Genomic DNA, 24,378 nt, shown 5'->3' on the forward strand with positions numbered 1-24,378 from the left:
TGGTAAATACAGAGTTCCCATAGACCCCTCTCCCCAGTTTCCCCCTATTATTAACATTTTGCATTAGTATCATTCATTTGTTACAATGATGAGCCAATTTGGATACATTATCGTTGACTAAAGTCCATAGTTTAGATTAGGGTTCACTGTCTGTATTGGACATTTGTATAATGGGTTTTGAGAAATGTATAATGATATGTATCCACCCTCACAGTATCATGCAAAGTAGTTTCACTGCCCTAAAATTCCGCTGTGCACCACCTATTCCTCCCTCCCTCCCCACCTCTCTCTAAACCCCTGGCAACCACTGACCTTTCTATTGTCTCTATAGTTTTGCCTTTTCCAGAATGTCATATAGTTGGAATCATATAGTATGTAGCCTTTTCAGATTGGTTTCTTTCACTTAGTAATATGCATTTATGCTTCCTCTATGCCTTCTGCATCCTGATAGCTCTTTTCTTTCCTTTTTCTTTTTAAAATTGTCTTCCTAGGGGCTGATCGATTTTCTTAATCTTTTCAAACAAAAAATTTTGGTGCTGTTTCTCTGCTTTATATTTCACTATGATCAGAAAGCACACTGTGTAATTTTATTTGTTTGAAACAAAAGTAGAGAGACGATTTGGTTTATATGGTTCATTTTGGTGAATGTTCCATGTGTACTTAAAAGAATGTGTATTCTGCTCTGGGTAGATGAAATATTAATGTCACATAGGCCAAGTTGACTGATAGTGTTATTTGACTTTTCCATATCCGTACTGCTTTTCTGTCTACTTGTTTTATCAATTACTGAGAGAAGAGTGCTGAAATCTCCAAATATAAGCATGTATTTATCTATTTCCCCTTTTAGTTCAGCCAGGTTTTGTTCCATGTCTTTTGAAGCTCTGTTGCTAGATACACACTCATTGAATATTGTTATGTCTTTTAATGAATTGACCCATTTATCACTATCAAATATTTTCCTTTATTTCCAGTAATATCTCTTGCTTTAAACTCCATTTTGTCTGATAGTAATGTAGCCACACGAACTTTTGATGTTTACATTTGCATGGGATATCTTCTTCTATCCTTTTACCTTTAACCCTCCATATCTTTCCATTTCAACTGTTTCTTGTAGTTGTATCTTTTCCCCCTTTTATCCAGTGTGATAATCTCTGATTTTCAATTGTGTGTATCCATTTACATTTAATGCAATTATTCATATTGATGAGTTTCAATCTGCCATTTTGCTATTTATTTTCTATCTGTTTCTTCTATTCTTTGTTCCTGTGTTTTTAGCTTCTTTTGAATTAGTGAATATTTTTATGTCTCCATTTTTGTCTCCTCTATTAACTTTTAGCTATCCTACTTTATTTATTTTTTAGTAGTTGCTGTAGGCATTACATATGTGTCCTTAACCTCTCATAGTCTATCTTAAATTGATATTATATTACGTCATGTTTAATGTAAGAGACTAATAACAGTATACGTCCATTTATCTCCCTCCCTTTCTTTTGCACAACTATTGTTAAATATATGACATGTATTATTAATATGTTACTAACCTCACAGTACTTCATTATTTATCTCTTTTAAAGAAATTAAAGAAAAACAATAGTCTATCATATTTCCCCACAAATTTACCATTTCTTATGTTCTTCATTTCCTCCTGTAGATATGTCTCTCCTTCTGGTATTATTTCCTTTAGCCTGAAGAACTTTAACATCTCTTGCAGTGTGGATTTGCTGGCTGTGACTTCTCTCCACTTTTGTTTATCTGAACATATCTTTATTTCATCTTCAGTTTTGAAACATATTTTCACTGGATATAGAATTCTAAGTTGAAAAGTTTTTATGTTCTCTCAGCAATTTAATGATGTAAGTCACTGTCTCCTGGCTTGGATTATTTCTAATCAGAAGTCAGAAATCAGTCTTAATGTTGTTCCCCTGTAATGTGTCTTTTTTTCTCTGAATGCTTATAGGATTTTCTTTTTATCTTTGTTTTTCCTGCAATTTAACTATATATGTCTTGGCAAAATTTTCTTTGTATTTTCCTGCGTGGGCTTGGTTGAGGTTTTTCTTGCATCTGTGGGTTGATGATTTTCATCAAACTTAAAAAGATGCATTCATCATTTTTTGAAGTAGTTTTTCTACCTTCTTTTTCTCTCTTCTTATTTTCAAACTCTAATTACACATATGCCTTTTTGGACAAATTTTGATTATGTACTATGGACAGTAGGTATTTAACTACGTGTCTGTTTCTTTTGCTAGAATAGGAGCTTTTTGAAAGGTCAGCATCTTGTCTTATTTTTCTATATCCTCATAACTTCACATATCAATAACATATACATGGGGAAAGCTCAAAAATATGTTTGTGGAATTAATGAATAAATGAATGGTAGTAATAACCATTTATTGACTGTGTACTATGTGCCACATACTATTTTAGGTATTTTCATGTGACTTATGCATTTCTACTTCACAACAATCTGGAGAGAGAGATAATATACACCTTGATCTTACAGAGGAGTAAACTGAGGCTCAGAGCTCAACAAGCTTTTTCAAGTTTACATAATTCACAATCGGGGAGCTGGCTTTGAAACCAGCATATCTCTTTGTGATTAATGGGGGAAGAAGAAAGTGCACAACATTGTCCTAAACTGGTAGGCTTGATTCTGCCTCTTATCCTGTATCATCACTCATTAATGAGAGGAAAATAAATTGTGGGTAACACCAGAAACTGAGGAAGCAGATGGCAAGATGGCCTTAAGCTGAATGGGACTGGGCATGCCCAGCAGGGGTGTGCTCCAACTGAGATGGGCAGGGAGAGGGCAAGGCTGGGGGCAGGTGCCCCATTTGCACCTACTCATGCAGCTTAAGAAGATGGCAACAAACAGTTGTCCCAGTGACACCAGGAAGCTTATTAGCTGCTGTTTATTACCTATTTTGGTCTCTGCAAAATTGATCAATTTTGGCCTCCACTGGGAGTGGCTTGTAAGGGCTTAGAAAGAAAAAACATTGCATATTAATTCTCAGTGAAAGCACTTCCAGGTACACCATCAAGGTAAACATAGGAGCAGCATTTTGAGTTTTCTATTCTGTGCTTCCTGTGATCCTAGTAATTTCTGCTGGAGAAAGGAGTTACCTCTTGCTTTAAGAAGAAAATGATGATGAGCTAATTATTTTTTGTTCTGTCCATTTCATTCAAGTATTGATCTATCTAAAATCTATCTTTACTTATATACCTATATCTTATATTTATTCACTGATCTATTTATCTATTTAGCATCTATCTCTCTTTGCTGCTTTTAAATTTTATTCTGCTTTGTCAAAATCTCCAGTAGCCCCATTTCAATTTATGACATTTTAAATATACCTTGTTAGTGTCCATTTTGGACAATGTAAACAGAGTTTCAGGTGTTGAGGACAAGTGAGGAAACTGCTGAAGTCTTTAGGAGAAGCTAAAAAGACTATTAACAACTCAAGTCCATAAAAAACATCTGTTCTGGTCATGCTGGTGATTTTTTATTAGTCCTTCAAATCCATAACAAAGATCTCTAGAGCAAGACAAATGTTCTAGTGGAGTGCAATTTTCAATTTCTTAGCTAACCTGATTTTGTTGATTCATACATATGCATGATTCAAGACCGTTCCTGAATACAAAAAAAAAAAAAAAAAGGAAGAAGAGGAAAAAAAAATTCTTTGGGGCTCTACTTCCTTTTTATATTATTTATATTCCTTGAAATGCCCTTGAAATTTCATTTGCTAAGGGAAGCTAAACAAATAATTGCATACTAAAAGGGAGATGAGACTAGCAAACTAGATAATTTGTAACATCAAATGTTCTTTTTCCACAGTTAACATTTTCTCTGTGAGGAAACATGAGGCGTAAACAGACCATGTATCTTAAATGTAATAACTAATAACAATGCCAAATGCATGAAGTGAAAATACCTCAGGATACACTTTCACAGCTCTGCTCCATCCTAGCTGAATGCAATATGCTGTAACAATAATAGGAGTCCGGCTTGTCATATTTTCCCTGATCTCTAAAGAAGGATGCCAATGCAATAGTAATGCACCTTGCTTCTCTTTCTGGCTATCGACATTCTTTTTTTGTTATTGAGGCCTATTACATTGAAAAGTTTCTTCTGAAAACAAACTTGACAGTACTCAGAGGACAATGTAATGAGACAGACACCAGCACTTAGTTTGAAATCAATCATGACCACGAATGGAAGAAGAGGGTAAACATTTCAGACATTATTTGGGATTCACAGCATCATTCTCCATCGGAAGGCAGCTAGGCAGTGTGGGGACGAAACTTAATGTCTCTGACACTCAGCGTCTTCAACTCCACCGTCAGAGGAGTTTGCATGGTAAGACGTAGTTCTCATTGACTGCAGACTGAGCAGACTGAGAAGTGTCTTGGAAATGTAGTGCGTCGTAATTTAAATGAGCAGGTTCGAATTAGGGAACAGCTTGATGTCCAATTTCCACTTAGTGGACAACTATATTTCTGTTTCCAGATAGATTTCTCCTAAGAAGTGACTATATTTTAACACTCAAACTTCATGGTAAGATGGGTTCTGAGTGCTGAAAGAACATGAGGGAAGGAGTCAATCTGCTTCTTGGTATTGAGTATCTGGCCCTAAATCCATACTCTGATCACCAAAATAGAAGAGGTTTAGAGGTGGATGGGACAGAAGAGAAAGGAGAGGGTGGAGGGTAAAGAGATTGTTGGGCTCCTCGGCCTCCAGGCCCCTTCCCAAGCCCAAACCATTTTCCAGTAGTGTCTGGGAACTCCCTGCTTTATTCTCCTTCAGTTACTTCTATCACCTACCATGTGTATATCGTACACTTTCCTCCCCAAATCATACCTCTGGTTGATTATTTTCACACTCACCTCCAAATACCTATTAGCCAATCCTCCCCAGCTACTCATTCTTTTCATATCATCTGAGACAAGCTCACAGATTCCCTACATTTTAAGGGCTCTCCTGCTGCTTCTTGCTGGAAACCATGGACCTCACCTCACATGATCATAACAGAGGTGTGTGCCCTAGAGGGATTTAAAGGACCAAGGGGCAAAGGGAATAGAGGAAGAGGATTTTCTAGAAGAGAGGTAAACCTCTAGGCAAACAAAGGAAATGATCTTCTGCCACTCCTGCTGCACCGGAAAGGGTTCCTTATCATGGAGCCACGGGTCAAAGAAAAGCCAGACACACAGCTTCCGATGCTTGGTTCAGGGGAAGGCAACCTCAGGTACAGATCACAGTGTGAGCATGGGAGAGGCTGGCACCGGAGCTCTGCCTGGTTTGTGACAGTATCTGAATGAATGAGTGCAGGGCTGATCCGGCATACACAGAAGCTGAGCTCTTTACTGGGAGTCACACTCGCCCAGGTCTACCGTGCAAGTGAGGTGAAAAAGTTCTGCAGACTGAAGTCTCCTGGGAATTCTCAGTCTATGAGCACTGTGCAACTAACGTGGAATACATGTGTCACGTATGTATTTCTTAGTCACCAAAGACCTCTGTACACCCCTGGAATAAGAGTGTCTGATTAGTATGCGAAAGGTGATGGAGCTAGCGAGGAAGAGCTTGGACTCTGAAGCCAGATCGCCTGCACTTGAACTCTGGCTTTGCCATGGGGTACCTGTGATATTAGTAGACGTGCCCTCATCTAAAAATTGGGACTAACAATGACCCTCACCAAAAAGGATTAAATAGAGAAGATATATGGATATATATATATATATATATATACAGTGCCTGGCATAAAGTAAGCACCATATAGACGTTTGCTATTGTTATTACTCTTTTTAAAGCTGTCATCTATATTTCTGGGGATGGGAGGGTTGTGTCCACTTGGACTTCGTTGTTCTGTTCCTTCCATATCCTAGGCCAGCTGGACTCCTGCTATGATCCTGGCTTGGGTTTCAAATTGTTCTTGATCACCTCAATCTATGTTAGATTTTATTTTCTTGAGTGACTTATTTGGGTTTTTCCAGCAAGCTCTGGTAGAGCCTAATTGTATGAGATGATTTCCACAAATGAAGTTAAAACAAAAGGTGAGCAAAAGGTTGCAGATCCCTTACAGGTTCTTACAATAGTGGACTTTGGTCTGTAATTCCTGCTGTCTCCACTGAGCTGCTACTCCCCACTGGTATTTTGGGGAGTAGACGTATCAGCCCCCTATTCCCCTCTAATGCAAGCTGTGGGGGAAGGCTGGTTGGACTTTCTCTTCATTATGGTCCCTCTTCCTACCATGGATCTTGAAGAAGCATTTGAGGCACAGCAGACTTGAGGGGTTATTCCATTGGCACACTACTGCTTGCAGGAGAGATTTCTATGAGAAAATGTCATGTAAATGCTGCAGCAATTGGTTAACTACTGAGGATAAAAATGTATGTCAAGGAACTGGCACAGTGCCTGACACAAAATACAGCACCTAGTAAGTGATGATTCTTTTACACATTGTGTTACACAAGAAAAGATCACTTTGGGACATTTTCTCAAAAGACTGCTGAGATCATAACATATGTAAGTTACCAAACAATGTCTGGCACTTGGCAGACACTCCATCAATATTTACCTAATTCAACTATACTTCTTCCTTTGCCCAAGTTCAAATAACTACATCAGGGCAGATCTGGGTCTCTAGGTACCCAATTAAATGGTCTTTACACGTGTTGTTTCCTTTCTAGAAACTTCAATTTTGGGATTTCAAAATCACTTGTGAAAAAGAAATACTTTCAAGCTGGAGAAAGATTTTTAAAGAAAGAGTGGATATTTTGTTCAAATGCATTACAGATTAGAGAAGCACTGAATGGATTTAACTATATTTATTCAACAGATACAATATCTGTCGATTGCATGTAATTATTTGTGGAAGGCCAAAAATACATTTCAGCCCCTGCTTTCAATGAATTTACAATCTATTTGGGGAATTAATGTCTAGTCTAAAAATTCCATGGGATTATTGTCAGGGTAATGTCATTTTATAAGTAAAAGTGCTTTGCAAATTGAAATCAAAGGCTAATTATATAGACATTCATGTCTCTACTAAAGCATAATATAAAACATATTATATCATAATATAAAACATAATACTAAATCATAATATAAAAACATACTTGTAGATATTACTAGAAGATATTAACACAAGTTGTCTCTGATTAATTCAGTAATTCAGATATGTCTAATTCGCTTTTTTTAAAAGCTTAACAAATGTTTAGTTAATGAAAGCATTTTTAAAGATTTGCTATCTTTAACCATGTAAGATCTTTAACCATAAAGATTATTCCCATGCTTTTCTTTGTAGACATTGCCACAGTGAGCATATCTATGATAGATTTTTTTAACTTCTGTTAATTTGTTTCTTTATGATAAATTCCTGAGATTGGAATTACTGTGTGTCTAATCTGCTTTTTAATCCATTCATTAAATTTCTAACTGTATTCACTGTGTTTTTTAATTTCTAGAAATTTTGTTTCTCTTTTGTCTTATCTGCCTGCCTGTTCATTTTTCATAGTCTCTTATTCCTTAGTCTTGCTTTAATTCATTCCTTTTATTTATTTAAAAATGTTAAACTTATATTCTGCATCTGGTTATCTGAATATCCACCATCTTTGCAAATCTAATTGCCTGATTTCTGTTTCTATGAGCAATTTTTCACGGTGGCTCGATACCTCAAATATGTGCATGTCTGTGCGTGCACGTGTGCACCTGTGTGTGTGTGTGTGTGTGTGTGTGTATGAGAGAGAGAGAAAGACAGAGAGAGAGAGAGAAAGACAGAGAGAGAGAGAGCTCATGATCCGTGATCCTGGAACTTTTTTCTGTGGTATGATTCTCCAGAGAGGATTAGTATGTGATTCCGCCAGATGCTTGGGAACACTTTAACCCAAATTCATGACTTAGGTATTTGGGGCCATCATACGAATTCCAGCCCCAAACCCATGTGAAGACTGGCTTGCAGTTACAAAGTGCTGCTTTGTCTGCTCCCTACAAGCCAAGGCCGAGATTGGAAATTTTTCTTAATTACCTCCTTATGGGTGGCAGCAGAAATTTTCCATGTTTACCCATCCAAAGAGTTGCCTTTTGTGGTCCCAGCTTTATGCGGTAGGGTCTCTGATACAACTCCTACCTTGTATGTGGTCTAAGCTTTTTGTCCTTTAATCCACCGATAGCCTATTAAAGCCGAAGCGACCAGCTTCATCGGGTACTTCCCTTTTTCTGTCCATTATGACCTGAGGACTTCACTAATTCTCATTCCAGTTCAGCTAAGCTTGAAAAGATTAAAAAAAGAATTATCTGGCATTTTTATATGCCTTTTCCTGCAAAGATATTATATTTTGGCTTTCCATATTGTTGAAATGAGGTCTGAGTTACTTGCCTTTCCATTTGATATCATATAGCATTTTCCTGTAAAAATAAACATAATTCTCAAACAAAATGGATATTATTTCACTTATAGATATCCCCTAGCATTGGAGGTTTAGGCTGCTACTCCTCCCATGTTTTAACCAGTAGAAAATGGGGATAGGGAGCCATGTAGGGAACAAAATACCCTTATCAATGAAGGCCTAGTAATTCCCAGAATTTGGAACTTCCCAGAGAAGTTAGCTTGGAGAAAGAGAGTAGGGTCTGAGAACTGCCCCCTTGCTCCACCCCGTCTCCTAACATTGGATGCTTCTGTCTGAATAATTGAGTTTATAAAGTGAATTCTGAGACACTTAACTAGTCACTTCCATGGAATCTGGGAGAATCTGGGAGACTGAGGGTCTTGATTCTGAGACAGATCACACCACTTATGAGGAAGCGGAGATGGACGCCTGGACTTTCCTAAGAATCCTGAGTGTGAGAGGGTAGAGGATGTTTCCTGCCAACTGTATCTGTGTGGCATATGGCCCATTGATATGACGCTCTCTGAAAGCAAATAAGCTATTTTTCTCTGGGAAAGAAACAAATAAGGATTGAAGAAATTTAATATATTCTCCTTGCCAGCACTTCCTAAATGGGGATGTGGAAAGAAGTTGTCTATAGGTGAGATGCGGACATGAAGACAGCAGCAGTGCTCTCCCTACACGTACTTTACTTAACCATTCTTATTGTCAGACATTTAGGTTATTTACAACTGTTTGTGCTAGAGTGAACATATTTGTACACACCTCTTTGACCATTTCTTGGGTTATTTCCTTAGGGTAGATTCTTAACATGGATTCAGGGTTCCAGGAGAAGAGCATGGTTGAACTCTTGGTATATATTATATTTTACAAATGCTGAATGCTCTGATATTTATACTCCAACAAAGTGGTCTCACCACACTGCCAGCACTGAGAATGATCATTAAGAAAGATCTTGACAAATGGATTGATAAACAATGGCATTTAATCATTTCCATTGAAATTCCTTTGTTACAACCAATGCTAATTTTCATGTTTATGGGATATTTATATTGTTTGTTTAGGTCTTTTGTCCATTTTTTATGGGTACATTAGTTCTTTTTGAATTTCCTCTATGGACTTCTTTATGTCATAATGATGACAAGCTTTTCCATATTTGCGCACGATTTTTTCTTAGTTTTCTCTCTGCCTTTCAGTTGTCTTTATGATGGTGTGGTGGATACTGCTATTTTCCACCTAAATTTGTTCTCCCCTTTTTCATAGTTCAGTATAGCTGGATATGTGGCTACCTAGCTAGGGACTATATATTCTACCCCTCTTAAAGTTAAATGGAGCCAGAATGGAATGTGAGCCGAAGTGATGGTTGCCATTGTCTGGCCAGGTCTTTAAGATGGTGGAAATACTTCCTTCCTGCTCTTTCCCCTGTTTCTCCAGATGGAGATCCAGATGTGGCACAAGCTCAGCTTTAACCACAGGCAACAATGCCTTAGAAGATGGCAGAGCAAGGAATTTGAGATAAACTGGATGAACCTGAGTGACACATCTTGGACACTTATGTGAGAGCACATAAAACGCTTTGTCCTTTAAGCAATTATATTGTTGACTTTTCTTACAGCAGTTACTCTAATATCTTACCTGAACTCTAATACCTTATGTTATATAGAAGTTGATTTTAAAACTAATGAAGTATTTCTTTATGACTTCTTTCATAACTTTTTTTTATTGCAGTATAATTGCTTTACAATGTTGTGTTAGTTTCTGCTGTATAACAAAGTGAATCAACTATATGTATACATATATCCCCTCCCTCTTGGATCTCCCTCCCCCCCCCCATCCCACCCATCTAGGTCATCACAGAGCACCGAGCTGAGCTCCCTGTGGCATACAGCAGGTTCCCACTAGCTATCTGTTTTACACATGGCAGCGCACATACGTCAGTCCCAATCTGCCAATTCATCCCACCCCCTGACGTGTCCACGTGTCCATTCCCTATGTCTGCGTCTCTATTCCTGTCCTGAAAATAGGTTCATCTGTACCATTTTTCTAGATTCCACATATATGCGTTAATATATGATATTTGTTTTTCTCTTTCTGACTTACTTCACTCTGTATGACAGACTCCAGTTCCATCCACATCTCTACAAATGACCCAATTTCGTTCCTTTTTATGGCTGAGTAATATTCCATTGTATTTACATAGAAAATTCTTTCTCAATCCAGGACCTTATACTTTTTTCTAGCTTTTAATGGTATAATTTTTAAAGTGTAGTTCTTTAATCCATTTAGAATTGGTTTTGGTGTAGGTAGGTGAGGTAAAATTGAACATATTTTTTCCAAAATGTATCCACTTGTTTCAGTACCAATTATTGAATAATCTTTCTTCTGTCCATTGATTTATGGTACCATCTCATTATATATTATAGAGATTGTTATGTCTGGAATATCCATTCTATTTCATGTATTGCCCCTTTCCATTATTTTACATTATTGTAAAAGTAATACAATGTTTTAATTATTATAACTTTATAGTATAACAGTCTTTTTCCTTTGAGCTTGTTTTTCAAAATTTTCTTTGTGTTTGCTTTTTTTTTTGGCACATTTTCTTATATAAATACAGAATCCTTTGTCAAGTACTTGCCCTTCTCCATGCCACACCAAACAAAAGTCCCATGAGGCTTTTGATTATTATTGCACTTAAACTTCCACATTAATTTGGGAATAATTGATATTTTTACAATAGTGAGTTTTCCTATCCACTAAAATAACGTCATTCTATTGTTTGTTATAACTAAATAAAGCTCTGTAGTTTTCTTCATACAACCCCATACATCAATTTGTGATTAATATAAACAAATATATTAATATTAATTTATATCTTTAACATGAATGGAATCTTTTCCTATTATATTTTCTAAGTAATTATTCTGATATATTAGAAAACTTTGCTTATTGAATATTTATCTTGTATGTCAGCTGTTTAGTAACTTCACTTAGATCTCAGCTGATCTTTGGCTGATTCTCTGCATACATTTCCTCTGTGTTATGATAAAGCTCTTCAAGTGAATTCTTTGCAACCACTGACTTGATTTTATTCAATGACAATTCTGCTTTTTACTGCTTCTACTACTGCAGATCTTAATTCTTCTATTTCATTTTTATTTTCTTTATAATTTTTACTTATCCCAGCTACATCCTTCTCATCTCAGTCTATTAGGCTTAAATTATACCCTTCTCAGCTCTTTTGTTGAAAACATTGTTTTGGGTTTTTTTTTTTTCTTTTAGAAATTTAAAAAGAAAGATGATTGTATAAGATTTTTAACAGCCTTTCTTGTAATACAGTGATTGGAATCATGAGCTTCCTAGGTATAGGAAACCCATACTATTGATATGATTTATTTGTTATAATTTAATGTTTTCTTATATATCTTAAGTCTAACGAGATTTTTTTTCTCAGCCTATGTTTATCTTATAATTGCTTAATAAATACACATTATTTTATTTTCACCTCTGGGTGGGCTAAATTTCATCCTGCCAAGTTTGTCAGTCAGGGTCCCAGCAGCAAACAGATGGCAGGCTCGAATTGGACAATTTGAAGAGAGTCTAATAATGACACTATTGACAAGGATGTGGGTGAGGAGCCGGGAAAACCCATAAGGGGTAGCACCGAGCTCCAGAGCTAGTGAACTCCAAGCCTGAATGCCCAAGGGGAGGAATGGTTATCATAGCCCAGGAAGGAGAGCTGGTGGAGAGGGTCTCCAGACTGAGGCTGCGTCTTTGGTTGAGGAACACTCCTGGAGAGCAGGAAGTGAGTTTGGGGAATGAACAACCAGCCTCAACTCCTATCCCTAGGTCTCCTTCTGGTGCTTCCCGTTGGCCAAACTCAACTGGAAGTCAGAGCAAGGTGTTTCATTAATCAGGCCATGCAAGTCAGCCCCCAGGGGCCTAGACCAGGGTGGAGAAAGGTAAATCTGGAAGGGCAGACAAAAGATATCAAGCATATCAATCAAAGAGTCCTTATCTTTTCATTGGTTCAAACATTATTCTCCATTTATTGGTTAATGTTCGGTTCAGTGAGTACTCTGGATAGCATCCATTCAAGGTCAAGGATGCATTTCCTGAGGAAGAGAAGGGGAAGATAGCCTAGAAGGCTAAGCTACAGGAAGTAGCTGAATAGGACAAAATATCACTGGAGGTTACAGAAGAGACAAGTGGATAGGTCAAGTTTGTACAGAGCTACTCTCTGGGCAGGCTTAGAAAGCTTCTGCAATGTGTCATAGTTAAAGAATTATAGTGCCAATAAAAATTCAGATCTTCTCTGTGTATCTCAGTCATTGAAGGATGTTCAAGTACACAGACCAAAGCAAAGTATGGTCACATCACCCATTGTCTTCCATTGTTTGGCTCAAGGGAACTTGGAGGAATTTCTCACTCACTTAGTCCTGAAAAATATTGATTGTCCCTATGTTTATCTTTATATCACTTCTCTTCTCCAGGATCCCTCTCATACAATCTTTCCCAGTATGCCACATTTCCTTCATTTCATACAGCCCCTTGCGGGGTGCAGTTTTCCTTTTATTCTTATTGATTTTCTCTATAGAATCTTCCAGTATGACTTTTACACTTCCTTTTTCAGAACACTCAGGAAAGGAGATCAGGTAAGCAGACAAGATCCCAAAACCTGAGTCAGACAGAGGGAAGGGAAGTCTGGGGCCAAGTTAATAACTTTCTCACATCTTCTCTTCTCCTTTCTGTCTTCCTCCTGTCCCCTTACTAAGAAGGGAGAAGCAGGATCTGTGAAAAGGTTGTCAGAGTCTGCCCACCAACCTGAATTACTGTGCCAGAATTCTCCCATGGTGGGTACAGCACTTTGGAAGTCCACAGAGGGAAGGGCACACGCAAGAAAGCTGCTGATACTATTATATTTGCGTAGTGGAGCTTGGTATCCCCAGGACAAACCTACAAAGGTGTGGGAGTTTTTCCCACAGAAAGTTTTTTAAGCCTAATTATTCCTTGTGACTGAGATGTGTACGTCTGGAGATTTGTCAGAAAAAATGGGCCGACAGTGTGAGGGGCCACAGGCTTGACTGGGAGTGGGGGGGTAGGTGTTTGGACCTGCCACCCATGATGCCTCCTGAGCCCCCAGGAGCCCTAGCTTGGAGTGTTCCCAAGTGTTACTGTGCAGACTGTGAGTATGCCATTTACTGGGGTTTTTCAAGGGATACGTGTGGTGGCAGCGTTCCGTCCTTCCTGGCTTGCCAACCTGATTTCACAGAGTTTTTGAAAAACAGTCCCCTCAGGGAAGTCCATGATTGTTCTGACATTTGGGATAGAAAATATTTGCCATGTAACCTTTACATTAGAGGACTCATAGCTGGGGACAAACAAAGCATATTTATTTGCCTCCATGTGAGCATTTGGGATGGCGCTTAAAGTGAATCCTTTAAATAAGGAAGGGATGAGTAGGCATGTAGGGGAAGACAGAGAGGATAGAAAAGAACTTAAAAAAGAGAATGTGCTCATCAAGACTTTCACCTGATGATACATATTTCCCGCTTTGAATTTGAGACCTGAGCAATACTTATTGCATATGAGGATATGAATTGCCATTGGCCTAGAGCATCCATCCTTCAAGGTCTCTGCTGAGGCCGGGGAGCTGTGGGGGGCAGTTGGCATCGGAGCTTGGTTGCATTGTAGGGGCAGCACCCACCTGTTCACCATTAGTTTGCGCCCTCTGTGAATATCCCTGGGCAAAACTTCCTGAGATTCGTGCTTTTTGATAATGAAGAGGTGAAGTTGGAGACTGATAGGAGGCCCTCTCAGCGCTGGAGGATGTGTGAGATGGGACAGAGCTTTTGAAAGGGCGTGTGATGTGACAGCCACTCTCTCACCAGCCTCCCCACTGGCTTATCAGTTCCTTGAGCATAGAGGCTATTTTGTTGATTTTTGTGTCCCCCAGGCAATCTTAATCATCCCTAGGAATAAAGTACTTAAGGAATTTTTGTTGAGTAACAGCAATCTGCAAAAAGACCATGGCAAATCATAGCAGGAAACAAGACAACTCCCTCATGGCTCCTTGGTCACTCCATATTTTGGCAAAAAGACCCAGAAGGGAAGCATTTGGAGACCACGGTCTTCACCTCTGACCACTCCCTGTTTACAGTAGGACTTTCTTCCATCTGTATTCTCAGAATTTGTTTGGGTTTGAAGGAAAAGGGAGAAGATGGGAAGGGGATCTCTACCCCTCATTTACATGGAATAGACTCCGTTTCCAACTTTTTTTTAATAGTTCTGCACAATATTTATCAAAACAATCACAACTTTTCCCCCCCATTCCTCTGGGACTTCTGTTTAGACGTGGCAGATTGACCACATGTGTTTCTCTTTATTTTATTTCCATTAAAATAATATTCAAAGAACAAAACCAAAATTATATAAACCCACAGGGTCAAAGAAGCAGGAAAGGGGACAACAGACAAGAAAGGCTAAGATATTTTTGGAAGACCGGAAGTAGATGGAGAGTGGTAAATGATTCAGCAGAGCAGAGGAAGTTAAAATACAAGGGCTTGCAGAGGATAAATACCAATAAGAAATGAGCAGATTCAGCCAATAAAACCCCAGGAAAAAAATCAAGATTGGACATCAGGTACCACCTAATGGGGTGAGGAAATCAGGAGACAGAGCAGAAATCAGGAGAATTAGTGGAAGGTGAGTTAGGATATGAAACTTTTGAACTCCCAGGACCACTGCACAGTCCAGAACAGCCAGATTCTACTCCTCGCCTCTACCTTCCCCCCACCTCCCACAATTCACCAACCTCCCCTACATTTACCTCAGAAAACAGAAATTTAATCTCTAGAAAAGCTGAGCCAAGGAGGCTCTGGTTTGGGGAACATGGCCACATCAGAGGGCAAAGGATGAGGTGCAAAGGCAAAAAATAAGGGCATTAAGTGACAGTTGGCCTATTGACTAGCGGGACCTTGGCATCCTTCCCCTGCCCCGTTCACAGAATAGAGGAACCAAGTCATACAAAGTGCCCAGGCAGGAGTCTGGAGGAGTCTTCTCTTAAGAAAATGAAGAATCCCAGAGAAAAGGCTTATGAATGTTGACATATGAAGTTCCTTCAACTAAAAAGCTAGCTCACCACTTACCTATGATAAAGCCCAACAATTGTGAAGGAATCTTCCATAAGCCATTCAAAATCCACGCAAAGGAATTTTCCATAATTTTTTTAGTATCTCATTCTTAAACACGAACAGAGGGTCAAGGATTCCTATGGATCTGAGGGAAACCTTCGAAATACAAGAGACTAATATATGGAAAACAGAAGAGACAAGTTATGGTTTTATACTATGAGGTCAAGTGGAGGGGTGGAATGGAGCAGAGGAATAGCTCTTTTTCGTTGTAGTGCAAAATGAACACTTTAAACCAGTGGTTCTCAACCTTGGTTGCACCAGAATCACCTGGGAGCTTTAAAAATGCTGATTGATGTCTCGGTCCCACCCTAAGAGAATCTGATTTAATTAGTCTGGGGTGAGGCCTGGGTATTGAATTTATAAAAGCTCCCCAAGTGATTTTGATATACATCCAAGGTTAAAAACTGCTGCCTTAAACTATGGATATATTTTACTTAGATTAAAAAATAAAAATTTAACTTTTATTAAAATATTATACTGCTTTTTTAAAATAGGAAAGAAAAAAACCCCACTGGGCTACAGGGTCAAAATAACAACTCTATCCTGGCGCTCCAGGCGCTGCCATCTTCCCTAGATCACTTTTGTAACTTTAGCTCCCACAGTTTAGCGCCCATGCCCACACCATACTTCTACCTTCCCCGTGGACCTTGGCTTTTCTTCCTTTGCTTTTTGTTCCTTTTACTCATCGCATTTTGACTACTCTCACAGTTAATTACTTTTCTTTGCCTATTGATGTTGAAATTGACCTTATATGTCCGGTCCAGTCCCACTCTGCCATGATCACCCAGCATAAAGCAAGGTCTTCCTTCACTGATCTTTATCATTACCTACTCTCTGTCTCATTTATGTCATGATGAATGCCTTCATTGCTATGGACATCCAAAAATAGCTAGGAAGTCATCTGGTCATTTAGGTTTGTCTAAACTCTCCAAACTTGGAATTGTCTGAATATACCACATATTTAGTAGCTTACCATTTACCACAAACATTATTAACGTTATGTTCTTGAATCTTCATGGTCACTATGTGAGGTGAAGTATCAATACCCTTACCTCACATGTGAGCAAATAGAGTCTCAGAGAGACTGACAAGCCTGGTGCTGTACAGGCAGAAAATGGCAGGGCTTAGACTTAAACTCGGGCCTTTTAGGTCTGCTCTAGTTCTAGAACAACACTTCTGCTTTTGTTTTGAGATTTAAGTTGGGCAAATGTTCTTGGTTTCCCAATAGATGGTTAATATCTTGAAAATGAGAACCATATATCATACTTTAAAAATCTAGTAATTGGTGAAAATTCAGTGCCTTGCACATTACAGGTACTCTGAAGGTATTTGCTCATTTGATTGTGGGAATAATACTCAGGAATATTTACTGTGCCAGGTCTTTACAGGGATTATCTCTTTTAATCACTGCAAGAAGTATGTGAATTGGTAAATTATTATTCCCCTTTTAAAAATCAATAATCAAACTTGAAAATGTAGAGAGACAGGCACAAGGTCACAAAGCCTGTTGGGGTGGAGCTGAGGCTGAATCCAGAACTGACAGAGTCCAGAGCTCAAAACTTCCTTGCCTCATTTCTTTTCCATATGAAATCGCCAGGAGTGGCTCTCATTATGAAGTCCTCTCAGTCCAGATTTGTAATCATCACTCTTTAGATTCCCCAAGACACAGTTGGAAGTGAAGGCAGGAGAAAGTGTTACAATCTGGTGGATGGTATTCACCATGGTGGGCTCAGAGTACTGTTCGAATGCAGACCCACACAAATTAACAAACCCATGTATCAACCTTTGTCTGGCAGCCGATTCCTGCTTCCTAAAAATAGCTCAAGTTCAAGAAAACCTAACGTATTCGTCAATCAGAACTTTAAATCTCATGAAAAAGAAAAAATAATAACGTGCAAACAACGTTTGAACCTTGGTCTCAAAAGTTTTAGCAAATAAACATGCACACACAGACACACACACACACAAATATACACATACATGCGTTTTTTTGGTCACGTGGCAATGGTTGTGAAGTAAATATATCCCACTGCACTGATCTTACATCTTGTCACATTAATGTTTCAGAGCACTCAATATAAATATTAAAACTAATAGCTTCACTCTTCAGCTATTACTCTTCCATCCCCTGAAATCATCATAAAACTTTCAAAGCCTTTTAGAACATTTACACACTTGAATCTGATGGCAGGGAAAGGAGATTCACACAACGCAGCCCATAAGCTTAAATAATAGTGAAGAGCTGTTTATGGAATATGCTTTATTCATCATTTCAAGTAAAGTTTCTGTTTTGATGGAGGGGGAAAAAAATCAAAGTATAGCTGTCAAGGGAGAAGGCTGAAGTATTGCTTTTCTATACTGAGGACTTGCAAAAAAAAGAAGTCCATGAGAATCTCAGTCCAAGGTCAATCAATGCTAAGGCTGTGGGTACGTAAACAGCTAATGGATTGTAAAGACACATACCAGTGTTATGAATTTTTAAAGAGCAACTCTTCAGCACAGAACCCCATAAATCAATGATGACTTATTGGCTGGATCAATTATGCAAACTTTTAAAACATTTAATGACAGGTAATGAACAGTTCTCTGGAGGACACCAGTCAACAGTGTTTTTGGCCGTTGTAGTTACATCTGCTTAAGTGAATTGGGTAGAGGCACTCATTCCTAGGAAGTAATTAAAAGTTAAGTCTAAGAGGCTGCCTAAAATGAAAGTGCATAATTGCTGTAGGCTTTATACATACCTTAAGTAGCTACGGAAATGGGTTGCCTCCTGATGCATTCATAGGTAGTCCAGTTTGGTTTAGAGTGGAGATCCCTTTCTCAGGGAGTTCCTATTTCTAGGCATTTATTTGGAGGTTTTCTGGCAAAGCAATCTGAGCATCAAGGAGAAAGAATTTTTGAAAGAAGAAAATGTATAGTATGAGTGATGACACAGATAGGTGCTTATAATTATTTATTCTGAAACTAACTTTAAATATCAACTGGAGGAATACACAGACAGGCAGAGATGGGGTGAAACTGCAAGATTCTGCTCAATCTGGAAGCAAAGGATGGAAGGCTAAATGTGGGTTGACTAATCCCACAGAAAGTCTCCCATCATCAGTTGTGGCATTACAGAGCTTTAATTGCATATTAAAATAATGACCTGGTGAAACATGAAGGACTTTGGAGGGGAGATTTCTGAACTTAATAGTCCTTTAGAGTTTAAACACTGATTTTTCTGATTGTATAACTTGAAATAAGTCTTTAGATTATGAGAAAGACAGAAGTTAAACATGTCATTCCATCCTAAGCATGGTTCTTTACATTTAAGCCACCGACATTGAGGCTGTATTTCTGTGTTAACATAGTTAAAGCATCGCTCAGATCAGATAAAGCCTTCCAACGGAATAGGAAAACACTAAAAATTCTGATATTCCTGTATTGCTCACTCATTTTACTGCTCAGCAGAAGGATGGTAAAAAATGAAAAGCATAAAGGAAGTTGGTTGTAAGGTGCCTGAGTTCAAGGGTGTCTGGCCTGGGATTGTTCTCTGTGTTGGAGAAACTTCCTTAAAATTGTGACTGGATTTTCAAAATACTTTTAGTTAAGTGGTAAAAAAGGAAATATCTTAAAAACATTACTGATTTTTGGTTGTTTCATTTTCTCAAGAGGCTTTGCTAACTACCAAACTCACATAGGAAGCTTGGACACTTTGTGTGTGTTTAGTAGAGCTACACTTCCCTGGTAAAGAAAAATCACAAGAGACTTTGGCATCATTTCTATCCCAAAACTGTGAATGTATTTACTCATATTCATATTCATGACTAAGTAAAATGAGTCAAATACTCTAATATCCTGATGCTTTATTAAAATATATACATCCTAATTTGTATTGATAAATAAACAGGAGCCCAGGGCTAAGAAGTAAACAGACATGGGTTCAAATCCTAGATCTAACATTTACTGACTCTATGACTGTGGGCAATTTTCCTAACTTCTCTTGCTTTATATCCTCATCTGTAAAGTGTGTAACATAATTTCTACCTTGAAAAAAACATCTAGCCTGTGGGTACCCAATAAAGGCAGTGGTTATTTTCTGTCAAATCTAAAATATCCCTGGGAGCAATAATTATGGAATAACATCAGGGCAAGGGGTGTTTGCTAAATTCAGGGAAATAAACAACCTTCCACCAAAGGATGTTGCCTTTTAGAATAATAATCACTGTTAACACTGAGGTATTTATCATGTATCAGGTGTTTTACCTGCACTAGCGCACCCGAGTCTGTCAACTCTTTGATGCAAGCATTTTATGACTACTGTACAGATGAGGTCTTTGGATCTCAGAGAAATTAGGAAACTTGCCCAAAGCCATCTAGGTATAAAATGGCAGAATCGGTGTTCAAAAGTAGATCAAACTGTGTTTGGACAGCGTCCACTATGCCATGATGCTGAGCTTGTAATTGGCCAAACTAAAAACAAGGGACTGAAAATACTATACTAAAATTTTTCTCCGTTGATATACATGGCTTTTGTAGAGATAAAAAGGAACAAGTTTCACCATAGTGGATTTCTCCTAATTATCTAGGAAAGCAGAGATTACAATACTGGTCATGAAGTTGAAATTTATCCTAGGTATGAAGGAACAAGAGGTGATGGTGGGCAGCTTTAGTGCACAGCGTTGTGTATATGACTTACTGAGTAATTCTATCAGACAGGAGTCGTGCTGTGAGTCATAAATGGTCTGTTTCTCTGACCCAGGGGTCTTGTGTCTTCTGTCAGTTTATGTATATAAAACGATGGCAGGCTAACTTGTTAGCTTCCAAGTAGGGTAAAATCTCAGACCCTTCACAGTTTCTTACTTAACACTGAGGAGGAGAGGTCATAACTGTCACACCTCCACATGGAAGGAAACATCAGAAGTGTCCCCTGATACGTAAGTTCTCAGAGTTTCCCAGCAGAATGAAGGATGGGGAGTGGGATGGTGAAGACAAAAACTTTCAGAATATCTTATGCTTGGGCCTATATTCTCCTAAAGAGAAGAGCTGGAGAGAGATGTAAATGAAAACCCAGTCAAATGTCTTTTCACATTTATAAAATGGCAAATATGAAAATGCTGGACAGCGCAAGCGATGAGAAAAGGTGGGGTTGGGGGGAACCACACACGGCTGGTGGGAGTGTAAATGGGGGTAATTTACACTTGAGAGGGCAATTTGGTAATATTAATAAAGTTGAAGATACCAACTCAGAGTTCTTGAAGTTCTACTCCTAGATGTATACCCTAAAGAAACTCTTGCACAAGTTACGTATATAAGAATACTCATTGTAGCACTGTTTGTAAGTGAAAATAGAAAAAATTTTAATATCCATAAAGAGGAGAATGAATAAATAAATTAAGGTAAATTCATACTACCTAGCAGCTTAAATGAATAAACAAAATGACATATATCAATATGGATAAATCTCAAACACACAATGTTAAACTAATAAAAATAAGTTGGTGACACATAGAGTATGATGCCATTTGTACAAAGTTTTAGAACATTTAAAACAGTGGCAAATATTTTAGGGATACATTAACATGTAGTAAAGGTATAAAAACATGCACAGGATGGGTGTTTGATGGTAGGAGAAGGAAGGGAATGGCATAAGGAAGAGTACACAGAGCTTCTTCAATTGTAGCTGTGATGTATTATTTTTTAAGCTTAGAGGCAAGGAACAAAGTATTTGTTACATTTCCTTCTATATCTTTTGTGTCTAAAATATTTCACAGAAATAACTTTTTTTTTTTTTTTTTTTTAATTTATTTATTTATTTATGGCTGTGTTGGGTCTTCGTTTCTGTGCGAGGGCTTTCTCTAGTTGTGACAAGCGGGGGCCACTCTTCATCGCGGTGCGCGGGCCTCTCACTATCGCGGCCTCTCGTTGCGGAGCACAGGCTCCAGACGCGCAGGCTCAGTAATTGTGGCTCAAGGGCCCAGCCACTCCGCGGCATGTGGGATCTTCCCAGACCACGGCTCGAACCCGTGTCTCCTGCATTAGCAGGCAGGCTCTCAACCACTGCGCCACCAGGGAAGCCCCACAGAAATAACTTTTAAGGAGTATCACTTATATTGGAAAAGAACAGATAAGATTTGGGGAAATATACCCGAATAACTTAATTAATGATATAGTGGCTTCTACCTCAGAAGATTTAGAATTGTAATGTAAAAATGGATCAATCTGATCATCCATCAGTTGGACAAAAATCATCAATCATTTCTATAGTATTTGATGCAATTCTAGAAAACTCCTCCCTTGTTTTTTGAGTTTTTTTAAGTTATTTGTGAATTATTTCACTTATTAGATAGTGCATTATTAATTAACAATAATGTATTAACGATAATGTAATTAATAACAATATACATAATTAAAATTAATTAACATTCATTAACAATAAAATAAATTAATTATGAACTGTTATTAACGGTACCTAGGTCAGGAAGTAATGTCTTGGAGCTTAATTTGGCAACAAATGGACACATACCTACCAAGACTCTGAGAATAACTACAAGGAAAACTTGCGGTGAAGGTTCTAAGACTTGGGATCGTTTTCAGATGAGGATCCACAAGCGACTCATTGACCTGTACAGTCCCTCTGAGATTGTCAAGCAGAGCACTTCCATCAGTATTGAGCCAGGAGTCGAGGTTGAAGTCACCATCGCAGATGCTTAAATCAACATTTTTAATAAGTTGATAATCAGTTGTTTAAAAAGAAAAAAGAAAAAGGATCTTACCCTAAAGGACCAAGTATGTGTCTCTGAGGAGGAAAGACTATTCAAATTATTATTCTTTTACAACTATTAAATGAAATTTTTTAAAAAAATCCTTGTTTCTGATAAACAGCTTTGAATTTCTTTAAAATGGATACGTAAAGCAAATCACAATTCTCTCATGTGGGGAAGTGTTCCCAAATATCTAATTAACTTCTTTCTGAATTTCTGAGACTGAAATTTTGTGGCCTCAGTATCTCCATCTTAAGGACAACTTGGGAATCACAATATCAATTCCTTCTTATGTCATGGTCACTCTTTGGGGAAAAAGTGAGATGAATATGTGACTTGGCTTATGATCTGACATGTAATCTCATCTTAAATCACAGGCCTTGATGTTGTGATCATTTCCAAGATGTGTATGGGATTTAGTGATGCCATCACTATTGACAGGATATATTTTATCCTCTATATTCTAACATTTGCCTCCTCTTTGAAACTTCAAAATATATTCCATACCCCACATACAACGGCACCAGTTGCCCTCTTAGCTTGAGCTTCTTAGTAACATTTACAATCTATCACTAAATGGTTATGATCTGGTTCTGGTATGGAGACCAAGACTAAATTGTTGCTTCTATTTTTTTTTTTTAACATCTTTATTGGAGTATAATTGCTTTACAATGGTGTGTTATTTTCTGCTGTATAACAAAGTGAATCAGCTATACATATACATATATCCCCATATCTCCTCCCTCTTGCGTCTCCCTCCCTCCCACCCTCCCTACCCCACTCCTCTAGGTGGACACAAAGCACCGGTTGCTTCTATTTTTTGCCCAACTCGGCAGTTAAAAAGTCAGGGAAAAGGGCTAAGAAGGAATTGTGTACAAGCTACAAACTGAGTCCTCTGCAAGCCACCTCTAGCTCTGCAAAGAGGAGATTCTAGACCCTTCTAGGCTTCAAACTTCATCCAGTTTTCCTTCCTGGACAGACCAGCACCAATTCAGAAAAAAACACCTGCTCCTTGAAATTGAAGTGGTAAAGCCACCAACTTGCTGGAAGTATTCCAACTTCCAAAATAATGATCATTTATGATGAAGACAGTTATTAGTGGCACAAGACAGACTAAGCACACTAATTAATACTTCGCAGACACAGTATAATTTACAAAACAAAACTTGACTCAACAAAACATCTACCAAGACTCATCTTTGAAAATATTCGCAGACTGTTCAAGCTGAGAGGTGAAATAGAAATCAATCCTCTTTCCTCCTATTTTACAATAGAGGAAAGAGAGTTTCAGAAAATGTGTATCACCTACCCAAGGCCATGGAGCCAGTTAACGGGAGAGCAAAGACTAAAACTAGAGTCTTTGGACAAGTGTTACTTCCTCTACCATGTTTGATTCTGAGACTAATAATGTCATTTACTTATCAGTGGCATTATTAAAGTGATGGTTCTAGAAGTGATTTCACAGCACAAGAAAGAAATGGAGAGACAGCAAACATGGAAAAAGCTGAAGGAGTCCAATATGATTAAACGATTGAGTAGGATATGTGTTATATGAGTTTTAAGGATGAAGGGAGTTACTTTGTGGGGAGAAGAAAAGAGAGAGGAAAAGAGTTTTTATAAGAATGTTCTACTTGCTCCCCTTTTCTGTGAAGGTCAGACTTATTCTACAGAGAGTTTAGCAGGAAATATTTTATTTGAACATAAAGAACTTATGGGCCATACTTTAAACAATGTTAATGATTATTGACAAATATCTTGGTCTTAAGGTTTTTGAAATTCAAGTGGTAACAAATTCTCAGTTGTATGTCCAGTTAGGTCCATTGAGTGCTTGGCTGAATTTGCTCTCCAACTTCAGAAATTCAAGATTTAATATTATTCCAACTTTACTAGTGGTAAAGAGAAACTGAGTGACTTAGCTAGAGAAGAGTTCATATTAGGGTTCCCCTTAGATGTAAAGAAAATCAGGTTGCTTTGTTCTCGGTTTTCTCCTGACCAGCCCGAACCTTTGCTACATCTCCACTGTATGAGGGGCTTGTGGACTGATTCAGCAAGAGGATTCCTTA

At 38.1% G+C, this 24,378-nt stretch overlaps 1 protein-coding gene across 1 annotated transcript in view; it reads left to right on the plus strand.

Annotated features, from left to right (window-relative positions):
- The window catches only part of LOC132360792 (small ribosomal subunit protein uS10-like), a 39,755-nt gene extending 17,490 nt beyond the window's left edge, over positions 1–22,265 (plus strand). The window contains exon 2 of the mRNA XM_059915905.1: positions 22,028–22,265. Within this exon, the coding sequence (XP_059771888.1) occupies positions 22,028–22,265 (238 nt within the window). The remainder of the gene's footprint in view (positions 1–22,027) is intronic.
- The last annotated feature ends 2,113 nt before the right edge of the window (positions 22,266–24,378 follow it).

The sequence above is a fragment of the Balaenoptera ricei genome, chromosome 1, assembly GCF_028023285.1.
Source record: "Balaenoptera ricei isolate mBalRic1 chromosome 1, mBalRic1.hap2, whole genome shotgun sequence".
NCBI lineage: Eukaryota > Metazoa > Chordata > Mammalia > Artiodactyla > Balaenopteridae > Balaenoptera > Balaenoptera ricei.